The 25,942-nt window shown below is 46.9% G+C and overlaps 1 protein-coding gene across 7 annotated transcripts in view; it reads right to left on the bottom strand.

Moving 5' to 3' along the window:
* The window catches only part of TMEM164 (transmembrane protein 164), a 166,540-nt gene that overhangs the window by 34,070 nt on the left and 106,528 nt on the right, over positions 1–25,942 (bottom strand). For all 7 annotated transcript variants that reach the window (XM_053201544.1, XM_053201543.1, XM_053201541.1 and 4 more), the window contains one exon: positions 1,847–1,925. In XM_053201544.1, coding sequence (XP_053057519.1) covers positions 1,847–1,925 — 79 coding nt within the window. The remainder of the gene's footprint in view (positions 1–1,846; positions 1,926–25,942) is intronic.

Raw genomic sequence — 25,942 nt, 5'->3', positions numbered from 1 at the left:
AGGAAACACTCAATAAAAAGCTGATATTTACTGTGGCTATTATTACCGTTACTGTTTTTACAGCCTCTACTCTGGGCCAGGCACCAGAGGAAAGAGGAAAGAATCACTAACAGTGAGAAATAAATTGGAATTAAGCCTTGGCATCCCTGCTTCCTCGGCTCAGTTACCCCAAACAGTGTGGCGACAGATTCAACAGAAGGCTGCAGTGGAACCTAGCACTTCTAGAAGCTGCAGCTTCCCAGACTGTGAGGGGTTTTTTGTGGGGAGGGGGTACTGGGGATGGCTACTTGGTATTTTCCATCTCAGAATAGTCTGGCTCAGCTACCTAACAGATTTTTACGGGCACCTCGGAGCCAAGTAGGTTTAACTAATGGCCATGCACATTGGGCCAAAACCTGCATCTCATCCCTCAGAAAGGAGAGGGGGGTTGCTTCTGGAATGCAGAGATAGCTGCCTGCCTGGTTCTATTCAGAATGAGTGTATCCCCCAGACTTGAATATTATTAGCAAGCTGCTTCCTGTGCCACAGGAGACATACCTGAAAAATGGCACACGTCTCCTGGATATGGAGACTTGCCCTACAGCTTAGAGGGGGAAACAGTACATTTAGAGCAAATTCAAAGAAGGTGCTCTCTGAGTCTGTGAGACCCCCCAAGGGGCTGCACAGGGTAAAAACAGCCTCAAAGAACATTGAGACCAGTCCTAAGAAAAAATGCTATCTGACAGAAACCAGGGCACAGGGGGGCAGATCTCTTGACTGACAGGAGACTCCACCGAGAGCAACGGTACCCGTCCTCCAATGTGTCCCCAGGTTGCCAAAAGTTCTTCAGATTTGCCAGGATTCCTGAGTTAGAGGAAGCACAACTTCCAAACCATCTTCCAGTGGCTTTAAGGGCCCACATGGCCTCGTGTCATTTTCAACGTGATAGAAATGAAAGCCTTGGTGGCCTGAGGTGCGATAGTGGCGTTGGTCCCCCAGAGAAGTCCCAGCAACCAAGACAGAGAGGCTAGTCCCCTCTCATCTACCACATAATAGAAGGGGGGGGGGATAACTTAAGGGTCACTGTGAGGTCACAAAGAGATCAGCTTTCCTTTCAAGGCCATCTCTACCAAGTTGGAGGTCTCTCCCTCATGACAAGATCAAGGTTGTCAATGGTTTGTTTTACACGGTGGTCACTATTCTTTTACCTGCTTCTTCCCTCAGCCCTAGAACCTCACAGTCCCTGAACTTCTTGCCCCTCTCAATATCTTCTTTGGTTCTGAGAGGATGGATACAATAAGCAAGAGCACAAGGTCCTGCTCTCGACAGGGCTGAGTGCTTCCTTCTCTCCTCCTACCCTATACTGCACACTGACGCAACGGGGGAGGCACAGCACATGTGAGTGACAGAATCGCGGCTGCGGGGGTTTCCATGCAAACCCAATGTTACCACAGACAACGAGCCCCAGGCCTAGGCCCCAGAACACACAGCAGCAGCGTGCTTACCCACAAGGCACAAACGAGGGTTCTGAAAAGCCCCCAGATTCTTTGCAGGCCTTATCCACGCCCATCTGCTCACCCCCTGGTGTGTGGCATAAAGAAAGGATACTGCAGAAACCCAGCCTGGCAGTAGCTCAAGATCCTGGTGGGCATCCAGTACATGAGGATTCCCCAGAACAGAAGGGAGCAGCTAGGTGGGGGAGTGGCTAAGTGTGGGAGTGGCTAGGTGTGGGGGCGGCTAGGCGTGGGAGTGGCTACGTGTGGGAGTGGCTAGGCGTGGGAGTGGCTAGGCGTGGGAGTGGCTAGGTGTGGGGTGGATAGGCGTGGGAGTGGCACTGGCGGTGTGCTGGGGTGGGGGGGGGGCTTACCTCCTTTCCAAAGCAGGTAGATGGGCACCACGTAGAGCATAACATGCTGAATGTAGTAAATCTCCAATTCAAAGGGGAGCTGTAAGGACAGGAGGGAGAAAGGTGTCACAGAGCAGGAAGCACTTATGTCAACAGCTTCTGAAGTGGACGGCCCTTGCTCTTTAGGACCTACATCTTAGCCAAGCCATGCATTGCAAGTGCTCACGTCCCTTCACAATCACAGTGAAAAAAAAGAATAAAATGAATATACACTTATGACCTCGGCCCGGCATCTTCCAAAGCACGTTTGGCAGCGATGGTACTTGAAAAAACATTTCACTAAAAGAAAGCAGCCAGTTGATGTAAGAAATTTTGCATATACTAGATCCCCAGGAGATTCACCACGGCTATTCGTGGTATACTGAGGATCTGGGTGGTCTCTGCCACTACAGAATTTGCTAACAATTGTTTATCCAATGTTTCCCAAACTTAGCCAGTGCCTTTTCTTCCCCAAAGAACACTCAGTATTCTGCAGAATATGCTTGAGAAAACACAATGTAATGTCACTTCTTGCTCCAGATGAGGAGGTGGTAAATGATTTTTAGTTTTTTTAGTGTTTGTTTATTTTTGAGAGAGAGACACAGAGCGCGAGCCAGGGAGGGGCAGAGAGAGAGGGAGACACAGAATCCTAGGCAGGCTCCAGGCTCTGAGCTGTCAGCACAGAGCCTCACACGGGGCTCAAACTCAGGGACCGCGAGATCATGACCTGAGCCATAGTCAGATGCTTAACCAACTGAGCCCGTCAGGCACCCCAGTTTTGTGTTGCTTTATTATTGAGAGACAGAGACAGAGCGTGAGCAGGGGAGGGGCAGAGAGTGGGAGACACTGAATCTGAAGCAGGCTCCAGGCTCTGAGCTGTCAGCACAGAGCCCAATGCAGGGCTCAAACTCACGAACCATGAGATCACAACCTGAACCGAAGTTGGATGCTTAACCCACTGAGCCACCCGGGCACCCCAAGGTGGTGAATGATTTAAAAGCTTATTTCTCATCTGACATGGAAAATGTGTGGCATAGGATTTATTAGTCCCATTTTCCAGATTTCCAAAAAAATAAAAAACAAAAAGGCAATTGCTAGGCCTGGTCTGGTCTAGATCCAAGAATAAAGAGTTTCCCCACTGGATATTTGGGGTCAGTCCAGAGTTAGCCCTACTTTTGGGTGAAGACCAAGCAGCTGGGCCAGTTCCGACATGGCGTGCCAAAAGGAGCGGCCCCACCCTCCCTCCACCCAACACGCCTGCTCACTCACTGCTGTTTCCCATCCCTCACAAAATGGAAGCCCTGGATTACCCAAGCAGAGCGCGGTTTCCACCTGGCATGGGGACCGCGCCACTGACTTTGGCAGAGGGCTAGGAATGCAAACAGCTGGGTGGCTAACACAATTCTGGGGGAAAAAAACTTCAGCAGCTGGCAAGAGGCCTGGCTTCTGGGGCTTACACAGCCTGCAATACACACACACACACACACACACACACACACACACACACACGCACACCCCTAGATGGAAGCCGAGAGAGACAAGAAAACCCAGGGGAAGGGTCCACTGCCTCCTTATTCCCTACAAGGCAAGCACAGAACCAAGACTGCACGCTAATGAGAGGAGGCAGTTATGGGCTCCCCAGGCGTGAGAGCCCAAGCATGCCTTGTGCCAGGGACTAAAACCAAAAGATGGCAGAGCCCCCCAGAATGGCAGCTGTGATGACTGTAGACCATGAACAGAGATGCTGGCTCCGGCCCTTGAAAATAAAAACCCACAGGGGCATCTGGGTGGCTCAGTGGGTTAAGCGTCCAGCTTTGGCTCAGGTCATGATCTCACGGTTCCTGAGTTCAAGTCCCTAATTGGGCTTGCTGTTGTCAGCGGAGCCTGCTTGGGATTTTCTCTCTCTCTGCCCCTTCCCCGTGCTCTCTCTCTCTGTCTCTCTCTCTCTCGTGCACTTTCTCTCTCTCTCTCAAAAATAAACATTAAGAGAGAGAGAGAGAGAGAGAGAGAGAGAGAGAGAGAGAGAGAGAGAGAGGTGCCTGGGTGGCTCTGTTGTTTAAGCTTCCAACTTGATTTCAGCTCAGGTCATGATCTCACAGTTTGTGAGTTCGAGCCCCACATTGGGCTTGGGATTGTCTCTCTCTCTCCTTCTCTCTCTGTCCCTCCCCCACTCACGCTTTCTCTCTCTCTCAAAATAAATAAACTTTAAACAAAGAAAGAAAGAAAAACCCACGCAGAAGGAAAACTGCCCACGGACCCAGATGATGCCCAAGTACTATTTTATGTTCACAGGCGGATGTGAAAATCCCAGAAAAAGAGATGAGGTTCCACGTGGCTCTGCAGATCATGCTGGAATAGCTAGAAAAGGTTTGACAACGGGCATCACCAGCATGAGCTCTGGAGGTCTCGGGGGTCCATACTGGACCCTCAATAGTCATACGATCCAGGATCACCCTACCATCTTGAGTTGGGTATTGCTTCATGCTTTTTCAACCATTTCCATATCCATGACCCTCCTCATTCCTCTCAAAAACCCCATGAGGCCGGCAGGCCAAGTGTCATCTGACAGATGAGGAACCCGAGGCACAAAAGGGTTAACTGCCTTGACTGTGCTCACCCAGAAAACAGGCAAGGAGGAAAAGGTCCCAGGAAGGTCCAACACTCTGGCTGTAATCTGAACGTTCAGGTACCTATGGGACTTGACCTCCCTCCCCCTGAAACAGGCCTGGGAAACCAAGCTGCTGTCGTACAGCACGGAGCAGAGAACTGGGCTAAGGACCCACAGCCCCTGGCCCCTGCCATGTCCTTTCAGACTCTAGCTACTGCTTACCCCTCTGCACTCACAGACCTCCTGGAAAGCACACCCTTCACATGCAATGTCCAGGGAGGCAGTTTAGCACTATGGCTAAGAGCAAAAATTTTGGAGACTGTCAAATCTGCGTTTCTAGATTTCATTATGTTCTTAAGAGCCCTTTGGTCTCAAGCAAGCCACCTAACCTCTCCACCCATTTTGGCACCAGTAAAATGGAAATAATTACGCTGTTATAAGATTATTGTAGGGGAACCTGGGCAGCACAGTCAGTTAAGTGTCCAACTCTTGGTTTTGGCTCAGGTCATGATCTCACGGTTTGTGAGTTCGAGCCCCACATCAGGCTCTGTGCGGACAGCATGGAGCCTGCTTAGGACTCTGTCTCCTTCTCTCTTTGCCCCTCCCTTGCTTGCTCTGTGTATCTTTCTCAAATTAAAAAAAAAAAAAAACCTGTAAAAAAAAAAAGCAGGCTGATAAAGCCCACCAGGCCTCTGGACTCAGACTGCCTAAAACATTAGGGGCACAGACTCCGTCCATAGCAAGCGTGTGACCGTCTTCTTCCTAGCATATGGCTCTGCCGGCCACACCCCCATGCTCTGCCATGGAGACAAGCAATCCCACCGTGCCCTCCATCCTTGGTCACCTCAGTCACCATAAGAAGCCCCAAACTCCCAGGTCACCACCCAACACCTGAAATCTAAATTTTTTTAATGTTTTTTTTATTTATTTTTGAGAGAGAGAGAGAGAGAGAGAGAAAGAGAGAGAGAGAGAGAGACAGCACAAGCAGGGGAGGGGCAGAGAGCAAGGGAGCCACGGAATCCGAAACAGGCTCCAGGCTCCGAGCTGTTGGAGCTATCAGCACAGAGCCCGACATGGGGCTCAAACTCACAAACTGTGAGATTATGACCTGAGCCAAAGTTGGATGCTTAACTGACTGAGCCACCCAGGCGCCCCCCAACACCTGAATTCTAATCCCTCCCTAATCTGACCTCATCTCTCACCTTCCCTCAATTCTAGAAACCCTTCCAGCCTACCCTCTGGAACCCAAGGACTATTTGAAATTGTCTTCATTCTCATACTATCCTCTGAGAAGTCCCTCCACCTTCTTGCTTTAATGAAAACCTGGTTCCCTGCTCCTCTGAGGTCACGGCCACCCCTACAGCCCTCTCAAGTGCTGGGTGGTTCTCCTCCCATGTTGCCCGGTACCACGGGGCCAGGAGGGGTCCTGTCTGCTCCTCACTGCTGCTTCTACACCACTGGCTGTTCCACAGCCATTCTCTCTGCCTCCTTCCTAACCACTCCCCCAATGGAATCTCATGCCCTTGTACTCTACCTCCCTCTCTTGTCATTTTTTCCAACGTTCCTGCATTGGAAATGTGTCAAAATGCCTGTGTCCTCAACAGTGTTAGCACTGGCCTGTCGTGTACCCCACTCTCCAATGACCACAGCCTACCTAGCCAACAACTCACTCGCCTCATATCCGTCTTACAACTTCACTGGGACCTATGGTCCACTGATCCCACCACGTTTTGACTGCTCCTCACTGACCTCACATCCTCACTTCTACACTTGCCCTTCAGCCCCTTCCCCACATTCTCAACCCTCCGGACATTCTCTCCCCACTCTATCCTACCTGCTTTGCAAATCCACATTGCTGGTTAAATCAAACTCTCTGCCTTCCCGTCTCTACCCCCCAGGCAAATGAGCATTGCCGGAGAAAAATATAAAACTATGCTGTGAACCCCCCTTAAATTCATGACGGCAAGTCTTAATGCTACCCAACCATCCGTCCACATGCCCCAATCCATTTGCTCTCCTCTCTCTTGGACAACTATTTTACAACTTCTTGCGCCTTCCTCAAACCTTCCTCCGTCCTGCCCCTCAGCTGGTGAAATGCCTTCCTACTCCATTCGGGGAAAAAAGAGCAATGGGAAAAGGACATCCGCGGGCACCTGCCTCAACGTCTCCTTCCTCCCTGCGCCCTATCCCCAGAGCTGCCTTTTCTTCCGCTGCTCTTCAGGATCCCCCGACCACGCTGCTGGCTAAGGCCAGTCCCCTCAACGTGTGTGCTAGATCCCATCCCTCTGCTCCAGGACGTCACACCAGCAACTGTCCCTTTTTGTCACTGGATCATTCCTATCAGAAAACAAGTACATTTCAATATCTTCCATCGAAAGAGGCAAAAACTCTTGCCTTTGCTTTCCCCACCAGCCCCCACCCCATATCTCTGCTTTCCCTTTTACAGAAGTCCTCAAAAAGATTGTCTCTTCTCATTGCCATCATGTCCTCTCCTCTGAATTATCCTTCCAACCACTCCAAATTTTCACACCCACCACACCCCTCAAATTGCTTTTACTGAGGTTACCCATGACACCCATCCTAATTCTAATGGGCAACAAGGACGGAAGCACACCCGTGTGACATCTTTGTGTGAACTTTAAGGAGCCACCCCTTCTTCATCCCCATGCCAGGGTGTCCCAAAGATTTTTGGCACAATCACCCCCTTGTGCAGTTAACAACCTGTGCAACTATACATGCCAGTTGGTCCTGGCCAATTTTCAGGCCTCATCTTACTTCACCCCTATTCTTTCCCTACCTCAATGACTGCCCTTCTCAACCTCCGTTACCGGATCTTCCTTCTGTCCCTTATATTGAAGGGGCTCAGAACCAAGTCCTTGGCTCTCTTTCTATCTGCTCTCACTCACTAGATAACCTTATTCAGGCTCCTGGCTGTAAAGGACTTCTGTCTACTGATGACTTCCAAATGAATATGGCCAGCCTAGAGCCAGGCTGCTCAGATTGAAATTCTAGCTCCATCATTTAGTTGCAAAGCACCTTTGGGCAAATCACTTAATCTTGTTGAGGTTCACGTGGCTCATTTATAAAATAGGAATGATAATAATGCCTATCTCATTAAGCTGTGGTGACATTAGGTGATGTAATGCATGTAGAGTTCTTGGCCCAGTGCTGATATACAATATGTGCTTAATCAATGCTAGCTGTTATTACCCCTCCTTTTCAACGTTAATCCAGCCAGTAAGTGGTAAAGGCCAGATTTCCATTCCAGTCAGCAAGACTTAAGGCGAGACCTCTTTGGGTCAAAAGCTGGAGCTCTTTTTACCTAATCATTCTGCCTTAGCAAGAACCTCCAGCAAGAGTAGAGCCTGGGCCTGTCCCATGGCCCTAAGTCACACGTCAGTGTATTTATCAGGTGACTACCAGGATAACTTTAGCTTCCCAGCATGATTCATTCTTTTTTTTTTTTTAATGTTTGTTTATTGATTTTGAGAAAGATGGAGAGTTAGGGGCAGAGAGAGAGAGAGAGAGAGAGAGAGAGAGAGAATCCCAAACAGGTTCTGCACTATCAGCATAGAACCCAACATGGGGCTTGAACTCACAAACCATGAGATCATGACCTGAGCTGAAACCAAGAGTCAGACACTTAACTGCCTGAGCCACTCAGGCGCAACCCCCCCCCCCCCCACAAAGTGATTCATTCTTTTGGCCTGTCTCTAGGTGAGAGCTTCTCCCTGGAGACTTCTTTATCTCCCAAAGGGCTGTCAGCACCACTCTCCTCTTCTTACCCATGACAGTCCTATTCTTACTCTCATCCAATCAATAGAAAAAAAAAAACAACACAACACTTATTGAGACACTACTAGGTGGCAGGGAAATGTGCCTGGCTCTGGGTATACAGCAATGATGAAGACACAGTCTCTGCCCTACAAGAGCTCATGGTCAAGTTGAGGAGGCTAATGGATAAAAGGATAAGGTCAGGCGGCGCCTGGTTGGCTCCATCACTTAAGCATCCGACTCTTGGTTTCGGCTCAGGTCATGATCTCACGGTTCATGAGTTCGAGCCCTGCATCAGGTGAGCTCGAGCCCCACTTTTGGTGAGCACGAGCTCTGCTTCGGGTGACCTTGAGCCCTATTTGCGTAAGCACGAGCCCTGCTTTGGGTGAACACAAGCCCCACTTTGGATGAGCCTCCGCTTCTCTCTCTCTCTCCCTTTCCCTCGTGCCCTTCCTGAGATTCTCTCTCTCTCTCTCTCTCTCTCTCTCTCTCCCCCTCGCTCACTTGCACTCTCTCCCTCTCTCTCAAAAAAACAAAACAAAAAACCTCAAAAAAAAACACAAAAAACCAAAAAACAGTAGCATGGAAAAATAAGAAGCTGAAACTCTAAGATGAACATGCTAATATTTTCCTAAGCACCCCAACAGAACATCTTACGCACCCCACTTTGCAGACCCTGGGCCCACGGTCCTCCCAGCAAGAGTGCATGGGTGGAGAGAGACAAAGTCATAACTCCAGGCTCATATCTACAGAGAGATAACAGTGAAGAATGGGAGCCCGGAACATTATTTACGGAGGGAGGGAAGCAGCCAGTGGTGAGTGGAGAGGGAGAAGCAGAAGAAGCGAGATAGGCAGGAGACGCTGGGCAGTAAGAGGTCCTGCACAGAGTGGGACCCAGAACACGAGAGAGGGTATCGGCTCGGGCTCCAGGAGATGAGAAGGGAAGGACAAGGCGAAGGGAGGATAACTGTCCGAGGGAGGGGTGTGCTAGAAGTCCAGGGAGCTCACGACTTCGGAGCTCGCGCTGCGTGGCAAGAGATATCGGCGTTACCAGAACACTCCCTGGCTGATGATGAGGTGCAGAATAAGAACAGGGGGCTCTAAGGGGAGGACCCTGGTCTCAGCTCAGCCCCCGATGCCCACAAGAAATCAGAGAATCAGAAGAGAGAACTGCTTATGGTCTGAATGTCTGTACCCCTCCCCCCAATTCATGCCCCGATGGGATGGTATTAAGAGGTGGGGGCTTTAGGAGGTGATGAGGTCTTGAGGGGGGAGCCCTTGTGAATGGGATCAGTGCCCTTATACGAGGCCCCAGGGAGCTCCCCGTGGCCCCGTCACCCCTTGAGGACACAGCAAGGAGCCTGCGGTGCAGAAGAGGGCCCTCACCACACCACACCTGCACCCCAGTTTGGGGCTTCCAGCTCCCAGAACTGTGAGACCAAAACAATAATCCATCTCCTTTAGCGGGGAAGGGACACAATCCACTCTTACTGCTGCCTTTGGTACTGTTCCTGCCAACCGAGTTCGGCTTTGGAACACTTTGTCTTCATTAACTGACCACAGACTTTTACTGTGGCCTACGGGTGCCACAAACTCCTGGGAACTAAATAATACCACTTGCTAGAGGAGGCCACAGAAGGAATGCCCACAACTTAAAATAAACCGCAATACGTTCACGGAACAGAATACCATGCTGCCATTAAAAACAACAAGGTGCCACGAGAAAAGAGCCAGACAAATCCAGAATGTGCGAAAGTCTACAAAACGACTGGCCCGGAGTCACCAAAATTTCGCTGCCATGAAGAAAGAAAGCAGGGGCTGGGAGAGACTGTGCCTAGATTTTTTAAAATGAACAAAAATTAAAGAGAACAGTCAAAAACAATCTTGAAACCTGACTGAATCCTGATTACAAAACAAAAAGTTAAAGGGGTGCCTGGGTGGCTCAGTTGGCTGAGTGTCTGACTCTTGATTTCTCACGGTTTGGGATATCACGCCCCACAGCGGGCTCTGCTGATAGCACGGAGCCTGCTTGCGATTCTCTCTCTCCCTCTCTCTCTGCCCCTCCGCTGCTCATGTGCACTCTCTCCCTCTCAAAATAAATAAATAAACATTAAAAAATTATTTCAGGGGAGCCTGGGTAGCTCAGTCGGTTAAGTGTCCGGCTTCGGCCTAGGTCATGATCCCATGTTTCGTGGGTTCGAGCCCCACGTGAGGCTCTGTGCTGACAGCTCGGAGCCTGGAGCCTGCTTTGGATTCTGCGTCTTCCCTCTCTCTCTCTCTGCCCCTCCCCTGCTTGCACTCTGTCTCTCTGTCTCCCAAAAATAAGTAAATATTTAAAAAGATTATTTTAAAAAGTTAAACACGTTCTTGGAACAATCAGGGAAGTTTCAATTTAAACTGATTACCAGATAAAGTAGACAGCATTGTAGAATTGTTGAGAATTCCCTTGGGTGTGGTCACAGTATTGTGGTTGTATATGAATGACCCCTTCCTTATTCCTGGAAACTCAGGCTGAAGTATTTGGAAGTGAAACGTCAAGATGTCTGCAACTTTTTTGGAAAAGATTCAGCAAACTTACACAGAAATAAGAACAGCAGTGGAAACAGAATATGGGAAAATGTTAGTTGTTAAATCCACCTGGAGGACATGTGGTTGTTCACTACACTATCACTTCAACTCTTCGGTATGAAAATCCCTACGATGAAAAGTTGGGAAATTGTTTAAATTTAAATGAGGTAAATCCGTATGACCTAATATGGCAGAAATCCTAACAGATATTCATCATGGGAAGGAAAAACAAGGGATCTTCACTTTGGCAGCAACTGGTCATTATTTACCAAAATATTTAAATACCCATTCACTTGGAGTCACTTCTAGGAATTTATACTAACAGAGATGCTTGCATTCACACACAGAGATGTATGTGTAAAGATGTAAAATGGAATGTTATGTGTAATTTTAAAAAGTATGTAATAACCAAAAAGTAAACTAAAAGTCCATTAGTGGGAGGGTCATCAAAAAAATTCTCTGGAGGAGCCTGGGTGGGTCAGTTGGTTAAGCGTTAGACTCTTGGTTTCGGCTCAAGTCATGATCTCACAGTTTGTGAGTTCAAGCCCTGCATCAGGCTTGCACTGACAGCACAGAGCCTGCTTGGGATTTTTTCTCTCCCTGTCTGTCCCTCCACTGTTTGTGCGCTCACTCTCGCTCCCTCTCCCTCTCCCTCTCCCTCTCCCTCTCTCTCTCTCTCTCTCTCTCCAAGTAAATCTCCACTGTTTGTGCTCTCTCTCTCTCAAAGTAAATAAACTTAATTTTATATATAAAGTACTCTGGAGAATTAACTATGCAACCATTTACAAAAAAGGAGGTACAACCATTTGTTGGTAAAACTGAGCAAATCTACATTATACAAAGCATGATCATTTTTGTACAAGAAAAAGGACAAATTAGTATTTGTGCTTCTAGGTGGATAGAAGGTGCATAGCAAAAGGACTGGGAAGGTATTTATTAGCAAACCGAGCAGGGGAACAGGACTGGGGAGGAGAGATTTGGATAGGGGAGACCTTGACTTTGGATGTAACAGACTTGTGCAGTCGGAGTTTTACAGCAAATGAATGTCTTCATTTATTAAGTACATAGCTCAAAAATTTTGAAAGCCAAAGAAAAGGTCAAAAGATGAATGCACCAAACCGTGAGTGGCAATTACCTCTGGGGAGTAAGAGGGGAGAACTCTCCTGTTAGAGTCTCCTTATCTCTACATTGCAGGAAGCTTTAACCAGAACGATGCATTTAGCTATGATTAGTGAACATTTTTCTAGTTTGTATGAACCCCCACTCTCAGAGTATCTGAGCATGTAAAGAAAATAACACGTAATGGGGGTCTACAGACCCCCACATCCTTTGTCCTGACTGTATCGTCCCTTGTGACCCTACCCCTGGCCCCAGTAAGGACAGGTGCCCACAGCGCTACCAAGCATAAGGTATTCAGTCCACCTTCTTCTCAAGGTCTGGTGTGGAGAGAGGGATGCAAAGTGACGGGTAGGGGAGAAACGGGTCCTTCCTTTTGGAGTCTAAACCCTATCAGGGTGACTCCTGACTTCCTCCTTGGTGCTCAGAGCCTGAGAGAGAGAGAGACAGAGAGACAGAGCGACAGAGACAGAGACAGAGACAGAGACAGAGAGTGAGTGGGAGAGGGACAGAGAGAGAGGGAGATGCAGAATCTGAAGCAGGCTCCAGGCTCCGAGCTGTCAGCACAGAGCCTGACATGGGGCTCGAACTCATGAATGACCTGAGCCGAAGTTGGATGTTCAACCGACTGAGCCATCCAGGTACCCCAGACACTAGGCATTAAAGAGGACTCAGGGGGCCCCGAAGCCACAAAATCCACATTTACTACTTCTTCAGACTAAGCCAAAGCTAGAGTTTCATGTGGAAAAAAGAGAGAAGCTTTGGGTACACAAGAAGGGTACTTCAGGACCTGGAAGTCCAGCCCTGAACACGTTACTTGACATTTTACTCAAGGAGGGAAAGTAAGTATTTGTGCAGCTCTCTCCAGACAACTCGGGGGAAAGGCTAAGGACAGAGACTGTTCAAAAGGCCTACAGAGGAGCCAGGGCAGGTGCAAATCAGAAGACAACCAGCTTGTGTGCAGAGGCCAAACCGCGCCTGCAGAACGACTTGCCCAGGGCCAGCCGTCTTGGCTTAGGTGGTGTGACGAGGCGCTCCACAGGGGCCTTCTGTACCACTAACAGGACCACGGTGTCATCCTCCCTGCCTTGGGTTGCAGATTCCACCCAAAATACGTAAGCCCCGTAGCGTGGGAGGTAGGTACGAGAGGAAAGGTGCTAATCCCCAACCCCTCGGTAGCCCAGGTAATCCGTGGTATCATCTGCCTCCACTTTAGCGACTTCAAAGGACTTGGACATAAGATGGCGTGAAACAAGGTGAACCTCACCCTAGTACTGGAGCAAAGAGTGGGACAAAAGCATCTGAAACTCGGCTCTCAGCCCAGTCCAAACAGCTCAAGGGCACTCAGCACCCAGCCCACCGCCCCCCTACCCCCTATCAACTGAGCAAGGAGTCCGCCTAGTATTCTACTCTTTGGGGGCCCTAGATTGAAGGCAGCCAGTGGGCCAGGCAGCCAGTTCTAAGACAAGCCTCCCTGCCCTGCTGCCTCTAACATCGCCCCGTAACTGGACTCATCATCACCTCTGCTACAAGCTGGAGCCAGGTTGATGAATCCCTAAATCAAGGGAAGGCAAATGCCACATATCCCCTGGAGGCCACCAGAGACGCACCTGACCACCTCCTGGCATGAGCAGACTCTGCTCACTTCTCTCCCTCCTTCTCTTCTTCTCTTCTCTTCCATTTAACTCTCCTCTTCTCTAGCTCTTCCCAGGCTCCCAGCCTCCATTCCAGGGTTTCTACCAGCACTACAGGATAATAAACAGACTCTTGCAGCAGCTCCTGGCTAATCCCACACACAGAGTGTGCTGATCTTCAGCACAGATTTTTAGACAAAGGATCTTCTTTGGACCCACCGGGATGAGGCCCAGCATCCTGTACTTTAACAAGGCTCCCTAAGGTAATCTGGATAGAGGAGCGTTTAACCTATACTTGGAGAAATACTAGTAGGCCAGGCTCCTGAAGGCTAAGTGGTAGGTGTAAAACTCAGAATAGTTTCTCAGAGCAGTGACTGGTGGTTCCCTGGAAAAGGTACTGATAAGGACAGTGATAGGACTAGTGTTCAAAACAGCAATAAGGATAACAATAACAGTAACAGTAGTAAATAACTACTGGTATGTAGTACTTCTCTGGTAGGCATTGTCCTAAGTACTTGGTATGTATTAATGTATTAACTAATACTTAGAACAACTCTCCTAGATAGCTGTCATAACCCCCCCCCCCTTTTCAGAAGTGGTCACTGAAACATAGATTAACCGCCCCAAGGTTAGTTACAGAGCCTGGATGGAAACAGGCAGACTAACTCCAGAGTTCATGTTCTTCACCTCTGACCTACCTTACCTGGATGTGCGCTAAGGCCCTTTGTGGTGCAGAGACAGCCGCTGACTTTGAAACTTGCTTTACAAACGACTCAAATCCATGATGCCTTGATCCCCTGCTACTGAAATGTCCTGTCTCCCACCCCCGCCATGTGAGCTCAGGCCTGGAATCTTCTAATTATATTACCCTGGGAATTAATCAACGCTAGAATCTACCTTCATGATCCCCCATACACCAACCCGTTCGTTCATTCAGTCAACAGGTATTTACTGATCACCAGCTATGTGTCAACTATTATGAACAAAATACGAATGGTCCCTGTCTGCATGCACTTTATGGTCTTATACCCGACTCACTCTAAATGCTGATTTCCGGCATTTTGAAGGGCTCAGAAATCCAAAGATGGTTTGTTTACGTATTTATGTATTTTTATTTGGTGGGGGCCGAGGGAGAGAGAATTCCAAGCAGGCTCCATGCTCAGCACAGAGCCCGACACAGGGCTCGATCTCACGACCGTGAGATCATGACCTGAGCCAAAATCAACAGTCGGACGCTCAACCTAGTGAGCCACCCAGGTGCCCCAAAAGATGGCTTAAATCCATATTCCGAGGGCTTATGTTAGCCACATGATGGGTTAAATGGACTTCCTGATACCCCACAGAACTTGGTATAATACTAGACAAAGTAGAAATTTATCAACTTCTTTAGAGACATGTCAGGAGACCACTGAGAACATCTAGACAGATGGCCAAACCAGTGAACAGAATTAGAATGTTCTCCTGACTGCCCCCGCCAACAGTAAGGACACCACCATAGAAGGCTGGAAAACAAGACCCAGACTTCCATTTCTGGTAGTAATCAATGGAAGACAGAATATAGTCATGAGTGCACCTTGGACACTCCATCACAGACAGGGTCCCTAGATCTCTCTCTAGGGGAGGCTGTTCCCACACAATGCAGATTTGGGCTGTGGTTCTTCCTCCTACTGAAACGGATTGATTGGAATGCTGGTCTTTCCAGGGATAGACCAGAGAGGGTAGAACTCCTTCCAGTACTGGCTGGAGAGTGGGGAATGTCAGATCTCCCACCCGCTTCTGTCACGGCTCCTTTTTTCCCTCCCTGCACTGGCACTGCGGTACACAGGGAGTGAAATTCCGACAGAGCTGAAATGACTCTTCTTGCCCAAGGGCCTAGTCAGTTAAAGCAAAAAAGAATCTTCTCTTGGATCCCCTCTCTAGAATGAGGAGTCTGGTCTTCGAGCACACCAAAACACGTTGCCCGGACAAAGTTCCAGGTGGTAGTCTGTCAAGACAGGTCTGGCCATGCGTCTGCCAACAGCGCCCCCCGGTGCCTGCTCCACAGGGAAAGCAACCATCGCTTCTCTCAAGATGGGGCCCATCAGTCTGGCCCAAGTTGCAGTGGACCTCTGGCCCGGCTTGGAAACCGAGAACCAACAGTTCCGATCAGTGAATGTGGCACGAGGCCCGAATGGGAGCGGCCCAGGTCTTTCACCACCATCTTGATGAATCACAAATTGGCCTTCTTTAGCATCAGTCATATCTCGAACACCCACCCCTTCCAACACATATGCAGATCCCCAAGGCCTTCTCAATGAATTCCTGTTTCCACTGTTTGTGTCTCAGTGTGGGCCTCAGGAAAATGGAGCGGGGGAAGCGGCAGTTAACGTCTACTTGCAAAAGAATTCTGGAAAGCAGAAAGCCGTAAGAGAAGCCTCTTTTCAAGCCAAAGGAAAGCACAAGCCCGGCAGAAGATGTCCAGATGGCTCTGAGAGCCAACAGTCTGTCACTGTCACAGAGCAGGAGCTGCTGTGAGCCCACAGTGGAGGAGGGTTCTTCCTGCTTTGAGACTCACTGTCCTTGGGGGAGGGGAGAGGTGTGCTCTGGACCAGTCGAGAAAGAGAAGCAGGTCTCCCCTGATCCTTCCGTCAGCCCTACCTCTGCTCCTATGGAATGGACCCCAGAGGGCGGCCTGTGAGCCAGGTGAGAAGCAGGGCACGACCAGGCAGCCTCGGAAAGATTCTTTCTCTTCTCTTCCTTTCCATTTACCCACCAAAAAGCCATTTTAAGTTGCTGTCATCTTAGAATAACACAATCCTGGTCTATGCAGACATGTTTAGCTTCTCCAGAGCCCACTCGCCACCGCCCCACCCCACCCCGCCACCCACAACCTATTTTGGGCCAACATAATTTACAATTCCCAGAAATGTCTGAGAAGCGGCATACAACACTTCCGGGGCCAAGCCTGGCCAGTTTGACAGATTTTCACTTAGCAGGTGTCTGCTGCTAAATCAGTAGCAGCTGCTAATTGCTTTTCCTCCCTCCAACCTTCAGACAGAATGAAACATCTGGTGTTCTCTCACTTCGGGTTAAAATCAGATATCTTATCATTCCTCCTCTGGGTTCCATTTTTATTAAAAAGCCTTCAGCTGACGCCAGAAACAGGCCACAGACAGCAAAGCCACCCCAGAAGACGGGGTATTAATTCAGAGGACGACAGGGCACACCTGCCTCACGCCTCCAGCCCTCATGCCCAGATGCAGAGCTGTGCAGGCCTGTCCCCACCAGGTGGAGCTTTAAGCCCATGGCTGCCCAGGGAACCAGGGCCTCAGGAGGGGGCTGGTCACCCGAAAGGGATGAGACGATGGGAGTGTTTAGCCATGCCCACTGACCTCTGGGAAAGAGCGGCGACACATTACACTCTGTAATAAAAACTCTTGAACAGTAAGAGTTGTTGAGCTCCCCGGCTGGTGAATACATCCACGTGCTGGGTGAATGGCACCCTCGTTCCATGAGGACAGATGCTCCTACGCCTGGGACCCTTCTGAAGCCTGCTCTCTATACCTCTTTGGCTGTTCATCGGTATCCTCCAAAGATCCTTTCTAATAAACTGGCAGACATCAGTCAACGTTTTGGACTTCAGTGAGCAGCTCTAGCAAGCTCATTGGACCCAGGGAGGGGGGCATGGGCCCCTCCAATTTATAGTTAGTCAGTCAGAAGCCCAGGTGACAACGTGGACTTGTGACAGGCATCTGAAATGGAGGCAGTCTCATAGGACTGAGCCCTTAATCTGCCGGATCTGATGCCACCTCCAGGCAGACAGCATCAGAGTGAATGAAATGGTAATAAGATACCTAGCTGGTGTTCATCCACACAAGTGTTTGGTGTGGGGACCCGTCCCCCTACACATACACACTGAGCATCCCATTCAGTACTTATGTAGCAGGGAACGTAGCACACTGGTCTGGGAGTCGGGAAGACCTGAGTGCAGGTCTTAAGTGTTGTCACTCACCGGCCATATGACCTAGTTATTCCCCCTTTCTGGGCCCTATCATGTGTGATATGACATAGTTAGATTACCTGATTTTCTAAGGACCTCCCAAGCTCTAAAGTGCTAGGATCTAGGAGCACCTGGATGGCTCAGGAGGTTGAATATCCAACTTCAGCTCAGATCAAGATCTCGCACCTCTCGAGTTTGAGCCCCACATCGGGCTCACTGCTGTCAGCGCACAGCCTGCTTTGGATCCTCTGTCCCCCTCTCTGCCTTTGCCCCACTTGCATGCTCTCTCTCTCTCAAAAATAAATAAACATTAAAAAATAAAGTGCTAGAATCTAGTTGATTTTTTAAAGTGAGTATTTGAGCTTTACCCTTACTAGTATAAAATTTCCTTTCTGTTCCTTAGGCAATTTCAGGACGTTTTGGGACACGGAAACTGTCACCTGACATAGCTGTCTTCCCCAGCTTTGGGACACAAGCAAATCTGACACTCTGGAGAGCCATCTTTGCCTTGATGGAACTTGCCATCACTCCCTTAAGTTAGTTCAGCAAACCATTAAGCCAGCTAACCGCACCGTTACCGAGACCTTAGCTCTCTCTAGCTTATCAGGAAGAACTATGTGGTAAAATGACTTACCAACATCCAGATTACACTCTGGCTTCCCCTAATTAATGTTTGAGTAATCCTATCAAAACGAAACATGGAGAGTTTCACAAAAGTGTATTTTGGGGGGGGCCTATGCTGGCTCCTGGTCCTGTTCCATATGACCAGAGACCAACTGCTTTCTGCAGTGTTCCTCAATTTGGCTGGAGGCTATTCTGAATGGGTCTCCCGTGGATCTAGAACTCCCGGTATTTAACCTTTGCTCCTTTCAACAAGCAAAATAGCTATTCAACCTTACTTTGGGGCACCTCACCTATTGAGGCTCTATGCATTTTAAAAGTCACCTGCAGTGGATTTTAGAATGTTAGGATTTCAGGTGCTAGTTTTTCACTTTCTTTTTTGTTGAGGTATAACTTACATAAAGTGCAAACTATCAAAATTTTTGCCCAGCCCTATCGTGTAGGCCTCAGTTACAGTAGCTGAGTGACCAGCAAGGAAGACCTCAGTCTTTACCAGGTATGCTCCACACCCACACCTGTTGGAAGACAGGTCTCCTTAAAGGGAAGAACAGGGGGTGCCTGGGTGGTTCAGTCGCTTGAGCACCCGACTTTGGCTCAGGTCATGATCTCACAGTTCACAGGTTCGAGCTCTGCATTGGGCTCTGTGCTGACAGCTTGGAGCCTGGAACCTGCTTTAGATTCTGTGTCTCCTGCGCTCTCTGCCCCACCCCACTCACACTCTGTCTCTCTCTCTCTCTCTCAAAAATAAATATTAAAAAAAAAAAAAAAAAAGAAAACAGAAGCAGGATTAAGACCTGAGTAGGACTGAGACACCTTTGCTCCTTTGCATACTATATATCAGTCATTTTGCTTCCTCTAAATCTTGCTTCCCAGGCCTTCTCAAAATTTTGCACGCACACCAACCCCCAGGAGATCTTGTTAAAATGCAGACTATATGTCCAGGATTGGGCCCATGACTCTGCATTTCTGGCAAGTTCCCAGGGGAGGCCAATTCTGCTGGCCAGTGAACCACTCTTTGAGCATCAAGGATGGGGAATACAGTGAGGACGGTGGGGTATAGTGGAAAGCCAATGGGCTTTGGAAACAGAAAGGTGGGTTCTAGTTTGCAATATTGCCACTCATGAGCTCAGTGCCTTTAGGTGGGTTGCTTCATCTCTTTGCTTCCGTAAGGGAGCAAATTTTGCCACCCCAAGATACGCCTCTTTGGCAAATTGGTGATTCCAAGCTGGTTTATTTGAAGAAACCACAGACTCACCTCAACTCTGCAAATGGAGTAAGTTACCCTTTGTAAGAGATATTTACGTTTATAAGGGAAATCTCCAGTTGTAAGGGCGTCTTCCTCACCACCGAGAAGGGGGGGGATGACTCTAAATTTCTGAACGTGCTCATCAGGGGAAAAAGGAACAACTCACATCTGCAGTACCATCTTACCTTTGTTTACTGTGCTTTCCCTTAATAACCTCCCATAACTGACTCCCTGCCCCCAAAGTTACCTGTTGCCTGAAGCCGGAGATGGTATTTAAGGTGCCGGCCACTTCAGGGAGCTTTTCAGTCTTCCTGGGTATCTCCCATGTCTACAGGAGCTATACACGTTATTAAGCTTTGTTTGATTTTCTCCTGTTAATCTGGCTCAGGTCAATTTAATTCTTGGTCCAGCTAGAAGAGTCTTGTAAGGGCAGAGGAAAACTCTTCCTGCCCCACACATCTCAATTTGCTCCTCTGTATAAATGAGATTGATCATCTACATTTCAGGGCTGCTGGGTGGAATGAGATGAGGGAATTAATGAATCTAGCATAGTTCCGGGCACATATGTAGGCTCTCAAGGCATGGTAGCTATTGTGAATATCTGATTGTGCCTGCCATTCCCTACCTTTGTTATCATGACTCCTAAAGTTTCGAATTTGGCCACACCTGGTGTGTACAGTGGTCTAACCACCTGTTACGGAATACATGTTGGTATCTCCCAAAAACTCACATGTTGAAGCCCTAACCCCCAATGTGATGATATCTGGGGGGGGGGGAGCGCTTTGGAAGATGATTAGATTTAGATGAGGTCCTGAGGGTGGGACCATCACAAAGGGATTAGTGTCCTTTTTTTAAAAATTTCTTTTTTTTATTTATTTTGAGAAAGATATAGAGAGCAAGTGGGGGAGGAGCAGGGAGAGAAGGAGACAGAATCCCAAGCAGGCTCCATGCTATCAGCAGAGCCTGATGTGGGGCTCAAACTCACGAACCATGAGATCATGACCTGCACTGAAATCAAGAGTCGGACACTTAACCCACTGAACTGCCCAGGCACCCCAGGATTAGTGTCCTTATAAGAAGAAATACCAAAGATTTTGAGGGCTCTCTGCCTGCCCTAGGAGGACACAGAAAGAAGGTGGCTACCTACAAATAAAGAGAGATCTCACCAGAATGGACTACACTGGCACATTGATCTCTGACTTCTAGCCTCCAAAACTGTTGGGAAATACATTTCTGCTACATAAGCCACTTAGTCTATGGTATTGCTTTATGGCAGTCTGAACCAACTAACATACCTATCCTAAGCATATGAACTATCTAGTAACCATTTATGGAGCTCCTACTCTATGCCAGCACTGAAGTATCATTTTATTTGCCTTTAATTCTTAATTGCCTCATGGCAACATAGTATCACTGTGAGTTCATGGAAACTCTATTAGCTTTAACTGTTCTTTTAAATATGTTTGAGATTCTATATTTTAATTTGAATGTAGATGATTCTCAGCCCCTGAAGTATCACCATACCTCCCCCCTCGGGAAGAAAGGACATTCTCGCACCCTAAGCCAATTCCCAAGCTTGAATGACTACTAACTAACTTAACTCCACATTAGGTAACATTCTACTACCCTTGGTTCCTCAAGGGTAAATAAATAAACATTTATTAAAGGGTACTGGAGGTACCTCCTCAACCTGATAAGGGCACCTGTGAAAATCCCACAACTAACATCATAATGATGAGAGACTGGCGCTTTCCCCCTAAGACAAGGATGTCCACTCTTGCCACTGCTATTCAACACTGTGCTAGAGGTTGTAGCCAGGGCAACTGGGCAAGAAAAAAAAAATACAAGGCACCCCGATTGGAAAGAAGTAAAACTATTTCTATTTGTGGATGACATGATCTATAAAAAAAAAAAAAAAAACCTTGAAAAATACACACACACACACACACACACACACACTAGTAGTGATAAATGAGTTCTGAAAGGTTGCAGGATATAAGATCAATATAGAAAAAACGAACTGTACTTCTAGAGTAGCAATGAGAAATCTGAAAATGAAACTGACGATTCCATTTGCAATACCACCACAAAGAATAAAATACATAGGGATAACTATAACAAAGGAAGTGCAAAACCTACACTCCAAAAACTATAAAACATCATTGCAAAGAATTCGAGAAGACCTAAATACATAGATAAACACATCCCGTGTTCATGGATTGGAGGGCTTCATATTGTCAAGACAGCAATATTCTTTGAACTGATCTACATTCAATGCTACCCCTATCAAAATCTCACCGGACTGCTCTGCAGAAATTGACAAGATGACCCTGAAATTCATATGGAAATGCAGGACTCCAGAATGGCCAAAACAACCTTGAAAAAGAAGAACAACTCTGGAGGATCCATACTTCCTGGTTTCAAAGCTTTGTACAAAGCAACAAGAATCAAGACAGTGTGGTGCTGCCATAAGGAGAGACATATACATCAACAGAATAGAACTGATGGCCCAGAAATAAACCCTTACTTTTATTTTTTCACTGAGTTTTGACAAAGGATCCAAGACATTTCAACAGGAAAGTGTCTTTTCAACAAATGGTGCTGGGACAACTGGCTACTCATATGCAAAAGAATGAATTTGGACCCCTTCTACACATTACATTATAAAAATTAACTTGAAATGGATCACAGACCTGAATGTAAGAGCTAGTGCCATGAAACTCTTCTACGAAAACTGTCATAAAATTTCATGGCAGTGGATTAGCCGTAGTTTCTTAGATGTGATACCAAAATCATAAGCAACCAGAGAAAAATTAGAGATTAGACTTCATCAGAGTTCAATGATTTTGTGCTTCAAAGGATACCACAAATAAAATGCAAAGACAATCTACGGAATAGGAGAACATATTTCAAATCACACATCTGATAAAAGTCTAGTACCCAGAATACACAAGAACTGTCACAACTGAACAATAAAAACAAACCACCTCCCAAAAAATGGGAATTTGAAAAGGCATTTCCCCAGAGAAGACATACAAATGGCCAAAAAGTACCTGAAAAGGTGTTCAACATCATTCAGCATCAGGGAAATGCAAATCAAACCCACAGTGAGACATCACTTCACACTCACTAGGATGGGGATAATAAAAAATGTCCAACAGTAAAAAGTGCTGATCAGAGTCCAGAGAAACTGGAACCCCTGTACACTACTGATAGGAATATAAAACTGTACAGCCACTTTGGAGAACAATCTGGCAGTTCCTCAAAAGGTTAAAAATAGAGTTACCATATGATCCAGCAAATCCACTTCTAGGTATCTACCCCAAAGCTGACACTCAAACAGATACTTTTATAAGAATGTCATTTTTCATAGTGGCATTATTCATAATGGTCCAACGGTGGAAACAACCCAAATGTCCATCAAAGAATAAATGGATAAACAAAATGTGGCATATTACACAAAGGAATATTATCCACCCGTAAAAAAGGATGAAGACTTACTACATGCCGCAACACGGATGAATTTGAAACTTTATGTAGAGTGAAAGAAGTCATTCAGGAAAGGCCACATGTTATAAGATTCTATTTAGATGTAAGGTCCAGAATAGGCAAATCCATAAAGACAGAAGGTCGATTACCGGTGGCAAGGGTCTGGTGATGGGAAAATAGAGAGACGCTGGGGGCCCAGGGCAGGCTGCCCCAAGATACGCCACAGTGCCATAATGATTATTTTAAATTAAAGTTACTTAAGAAGCAGCCAGTGCAAGATAACTCTGACCCCCTGTCTCTTGTCTCTAGAATGCAGGGAATGCATTTTCCATGTGAAAGGTACTTCCTCTGCACCAGAAAGTAGGGAGACATCCTTATTGTCAAAGGCAGTGAATTCAAGGCCAAAGAAGCTTATATAAACAATGCTTATTTACTTTCACTAATTTACCACCCAGGCCCAAATTCTGTTTAGCATTCCTTATAAACTGAAGCTCTCAAACATAAGTTTTCTTTGTCTTGTGAGCAAGGGAGAGAGAGAACAAGGCTCATTTGTGTAGTGCTTTTAACTTTTCAAAGTTCTTTGCTATCTCTTTGTTACCTTTTGCTATCCACTATCTGTTCTTCCTAAGTCTCTGTGAGGTGGAGAGAACAGATATTCCTAATCCCATCTGCCAAAGGAGGAAGCTGGTGGTTGATCAAGAGACATTACCTGTTTCGAGCAGGCTGCACAGCTTCTCTGGCCGCACAGTGGAATTAACTGGGGTGCTTTCTGAAAATGGTTATGTTTCGAAATCAGCCCTGGTGATTCTAGTTGTGCAGCCAGGGTTAAGAACAACTGGCCCACAGACTGGAGAGAGTGAAATCGCCCCCTAGATAAGGCTCCATATTGCATAAAGAAATATTGCGTGGGGTAGTGGCTCAAGGCTGAATGAGAAGCACTGGGTACAATCGCTGGAGGCAGGCTCTTCTAATCTCATTCTAGGAAAACAAAACAAAGGCAAAGGACTGGCAAACTCTAGAGGCTACTCCCTGGTACTCACTCACTGCTGCCATTCACTCCATGGGCTGAAGGGTTCAGGCCTCACTGGCAAACCAAAGAGTCTGGACATTTTATTCAAATGGGAAGAGAAACCAAGAGTGAGCCTAATTCACCTGGCAGAATGCAGGAGAGAGAGCTGGCCAATAGCTAATCAAACAGGCTGTCTTGGAAACAAATGCAAAAAACAAAGGTACTGTTAGTGCAGAAAAGGAAGCCTGCCAGGGAATTTTAATCTTGCTCAGCATGGCTAATACAAAAACAAAGCCCCCCCTTTACTTCACCATCACCCAACAGCTTAAGGAGATGGAGCCAAAGTTCTGAAGACAAACATCGAAAAAAAGCACATGCCAGTAGGAACACCCCTCCATGTCTAAGGTAGTATCAGGAACGGTGCTTAGTGCCAAGTGCTTACCACCTGTGATCTCCATTCACCTGGGCACCATTTCATAGCTCAGAAAATGAGTTCACAGAAGTTAGTTACCTTTGCAAGGTCACAGAGGTAAAGACAGAGGAGCCAGGCACAAAACCACAGACAGGATGGCTCCAGGGTCGGCACTTTTGACCCCCACACCAGACTAACTCTTACCATCTATGCAGAGACAAAAGACTTCGAGAATATGCAGCAAACAATGTTAACAGTTGTTACTACTGAAATGATGTGTTTTATTCTGGTCTTTTTCTATATTCTCTATTTTCTTCCATTATGAACAGATATTACTTATATAAATAAAACATTCATACATTTGTAAAGACGAAGGCACAAACGCCTCATGCTTTTTGTTGCAGTTTCTTTTAAAATGTAGTGAAAAATAACCACCTTTGCACTGGTAGTGATTTTTCTTTTTCATTTATACTTTGCTGTATTTCACAAATTTTTGACAGTGTGTATATCTTTTGTTGTGATCAGGAAGATATCATTATTTCAAGTGGTTTAAAAAAAAAATAGTTCACCTGCAAAAAATATCATCTATCATCCCTCTGTCTTCACTCCCAAGATCTCAGGACATGTGTGAGAGGGATCCCTGGGATTTCCCTGGACAAGACAGAGGTTTAGGTTTGTGGACTAGTTCATTTATTCTATCTGTGGCTACTTACCATATGCTAGGTGCATGGTCCTATGGGGGACAGATGTCACAAGAGACACTATCCTTGCCCACAGAGACTAGTTATGATATAGTGCTGGGAACCTAGAAAACTGGCTGAATACACAGTCCAACCGAACTATGGTGTGCTAAGCAGCCGTTACAAAAGAATGAGATACATCCATTAGCTGCACAGATTACGGATTATCTGTTACGTTAAAGGAAATTCACTGGAGCAATGTTTAGTGTAATGCCAATTGTGTAGGAAATCAAAACCCACACAAACCAACAACCCTAGAAATAGGGAAATCTTGCTCTGCATTTATGAGCAGAAGAAAACTGTGGAAAGATACACAAGCCTTTAACACAACTTACCCCTGGAGGGGTGGGCAGAATAGGATTGAAAGCTGGTGGGTAAAATGATTAGCTTTCTCTTTATATTCCTGATTGGTTTTTCAACAGAGCATATCTGATTTTTATTAAAAAAATAAAATAAAATAATAATCCCAGGGGCACCTGGGTGGCTCACTTGAGCATCCATCTTTGGCTTAGGTCATGATGGCGTGATTCTTGAGTTCGAGCCCCACATGGGGATCACTGCTGTCAGAGCAGAGCCTGCTTCAGATCCTCTGTCCCTCTCTCTCTGCCCCTCCCCCATTACACATGCTGTCTCTCTCTCTCTCTCTCAAAAATAATAAACAAACATTTTTTTTTAAATCCTAAAGGTATAATCCATCCCTCAAATCTCTAGTGGGTACTGTATAAAATTTACCACAAAGAGTTGATTTGGCTTAATACTTGAAAATCAGTCTACATAATTAGGAAAGAAAGAAGAGGACACCCATAAGCTTTGTATCAGAAAGACCAAAGTTCTCAGGCCAGATCAGTCTATGCATCCCTATACAAGTTACTTAAACTTTGG

Source organism: Acinonyx jubatus, chromosome X (genome assembly GCF_027475565.1).
Source record: "Acinonyx jubatus isolate Ajub_Pintada_27869175 chromosome X, VMU_Ajub_asm_v1.0, whole genome shotgun sequence".
NCBI classification, from domain to species: Eukaryota; Metazoa; Chordata; class Mammalia; order Carnivora; family Felidae; genus Acinonyx; species Acinonyx jubatus.
This window is presented reverse-complemented; position numbering and strand designations above follow the sequence as displayed.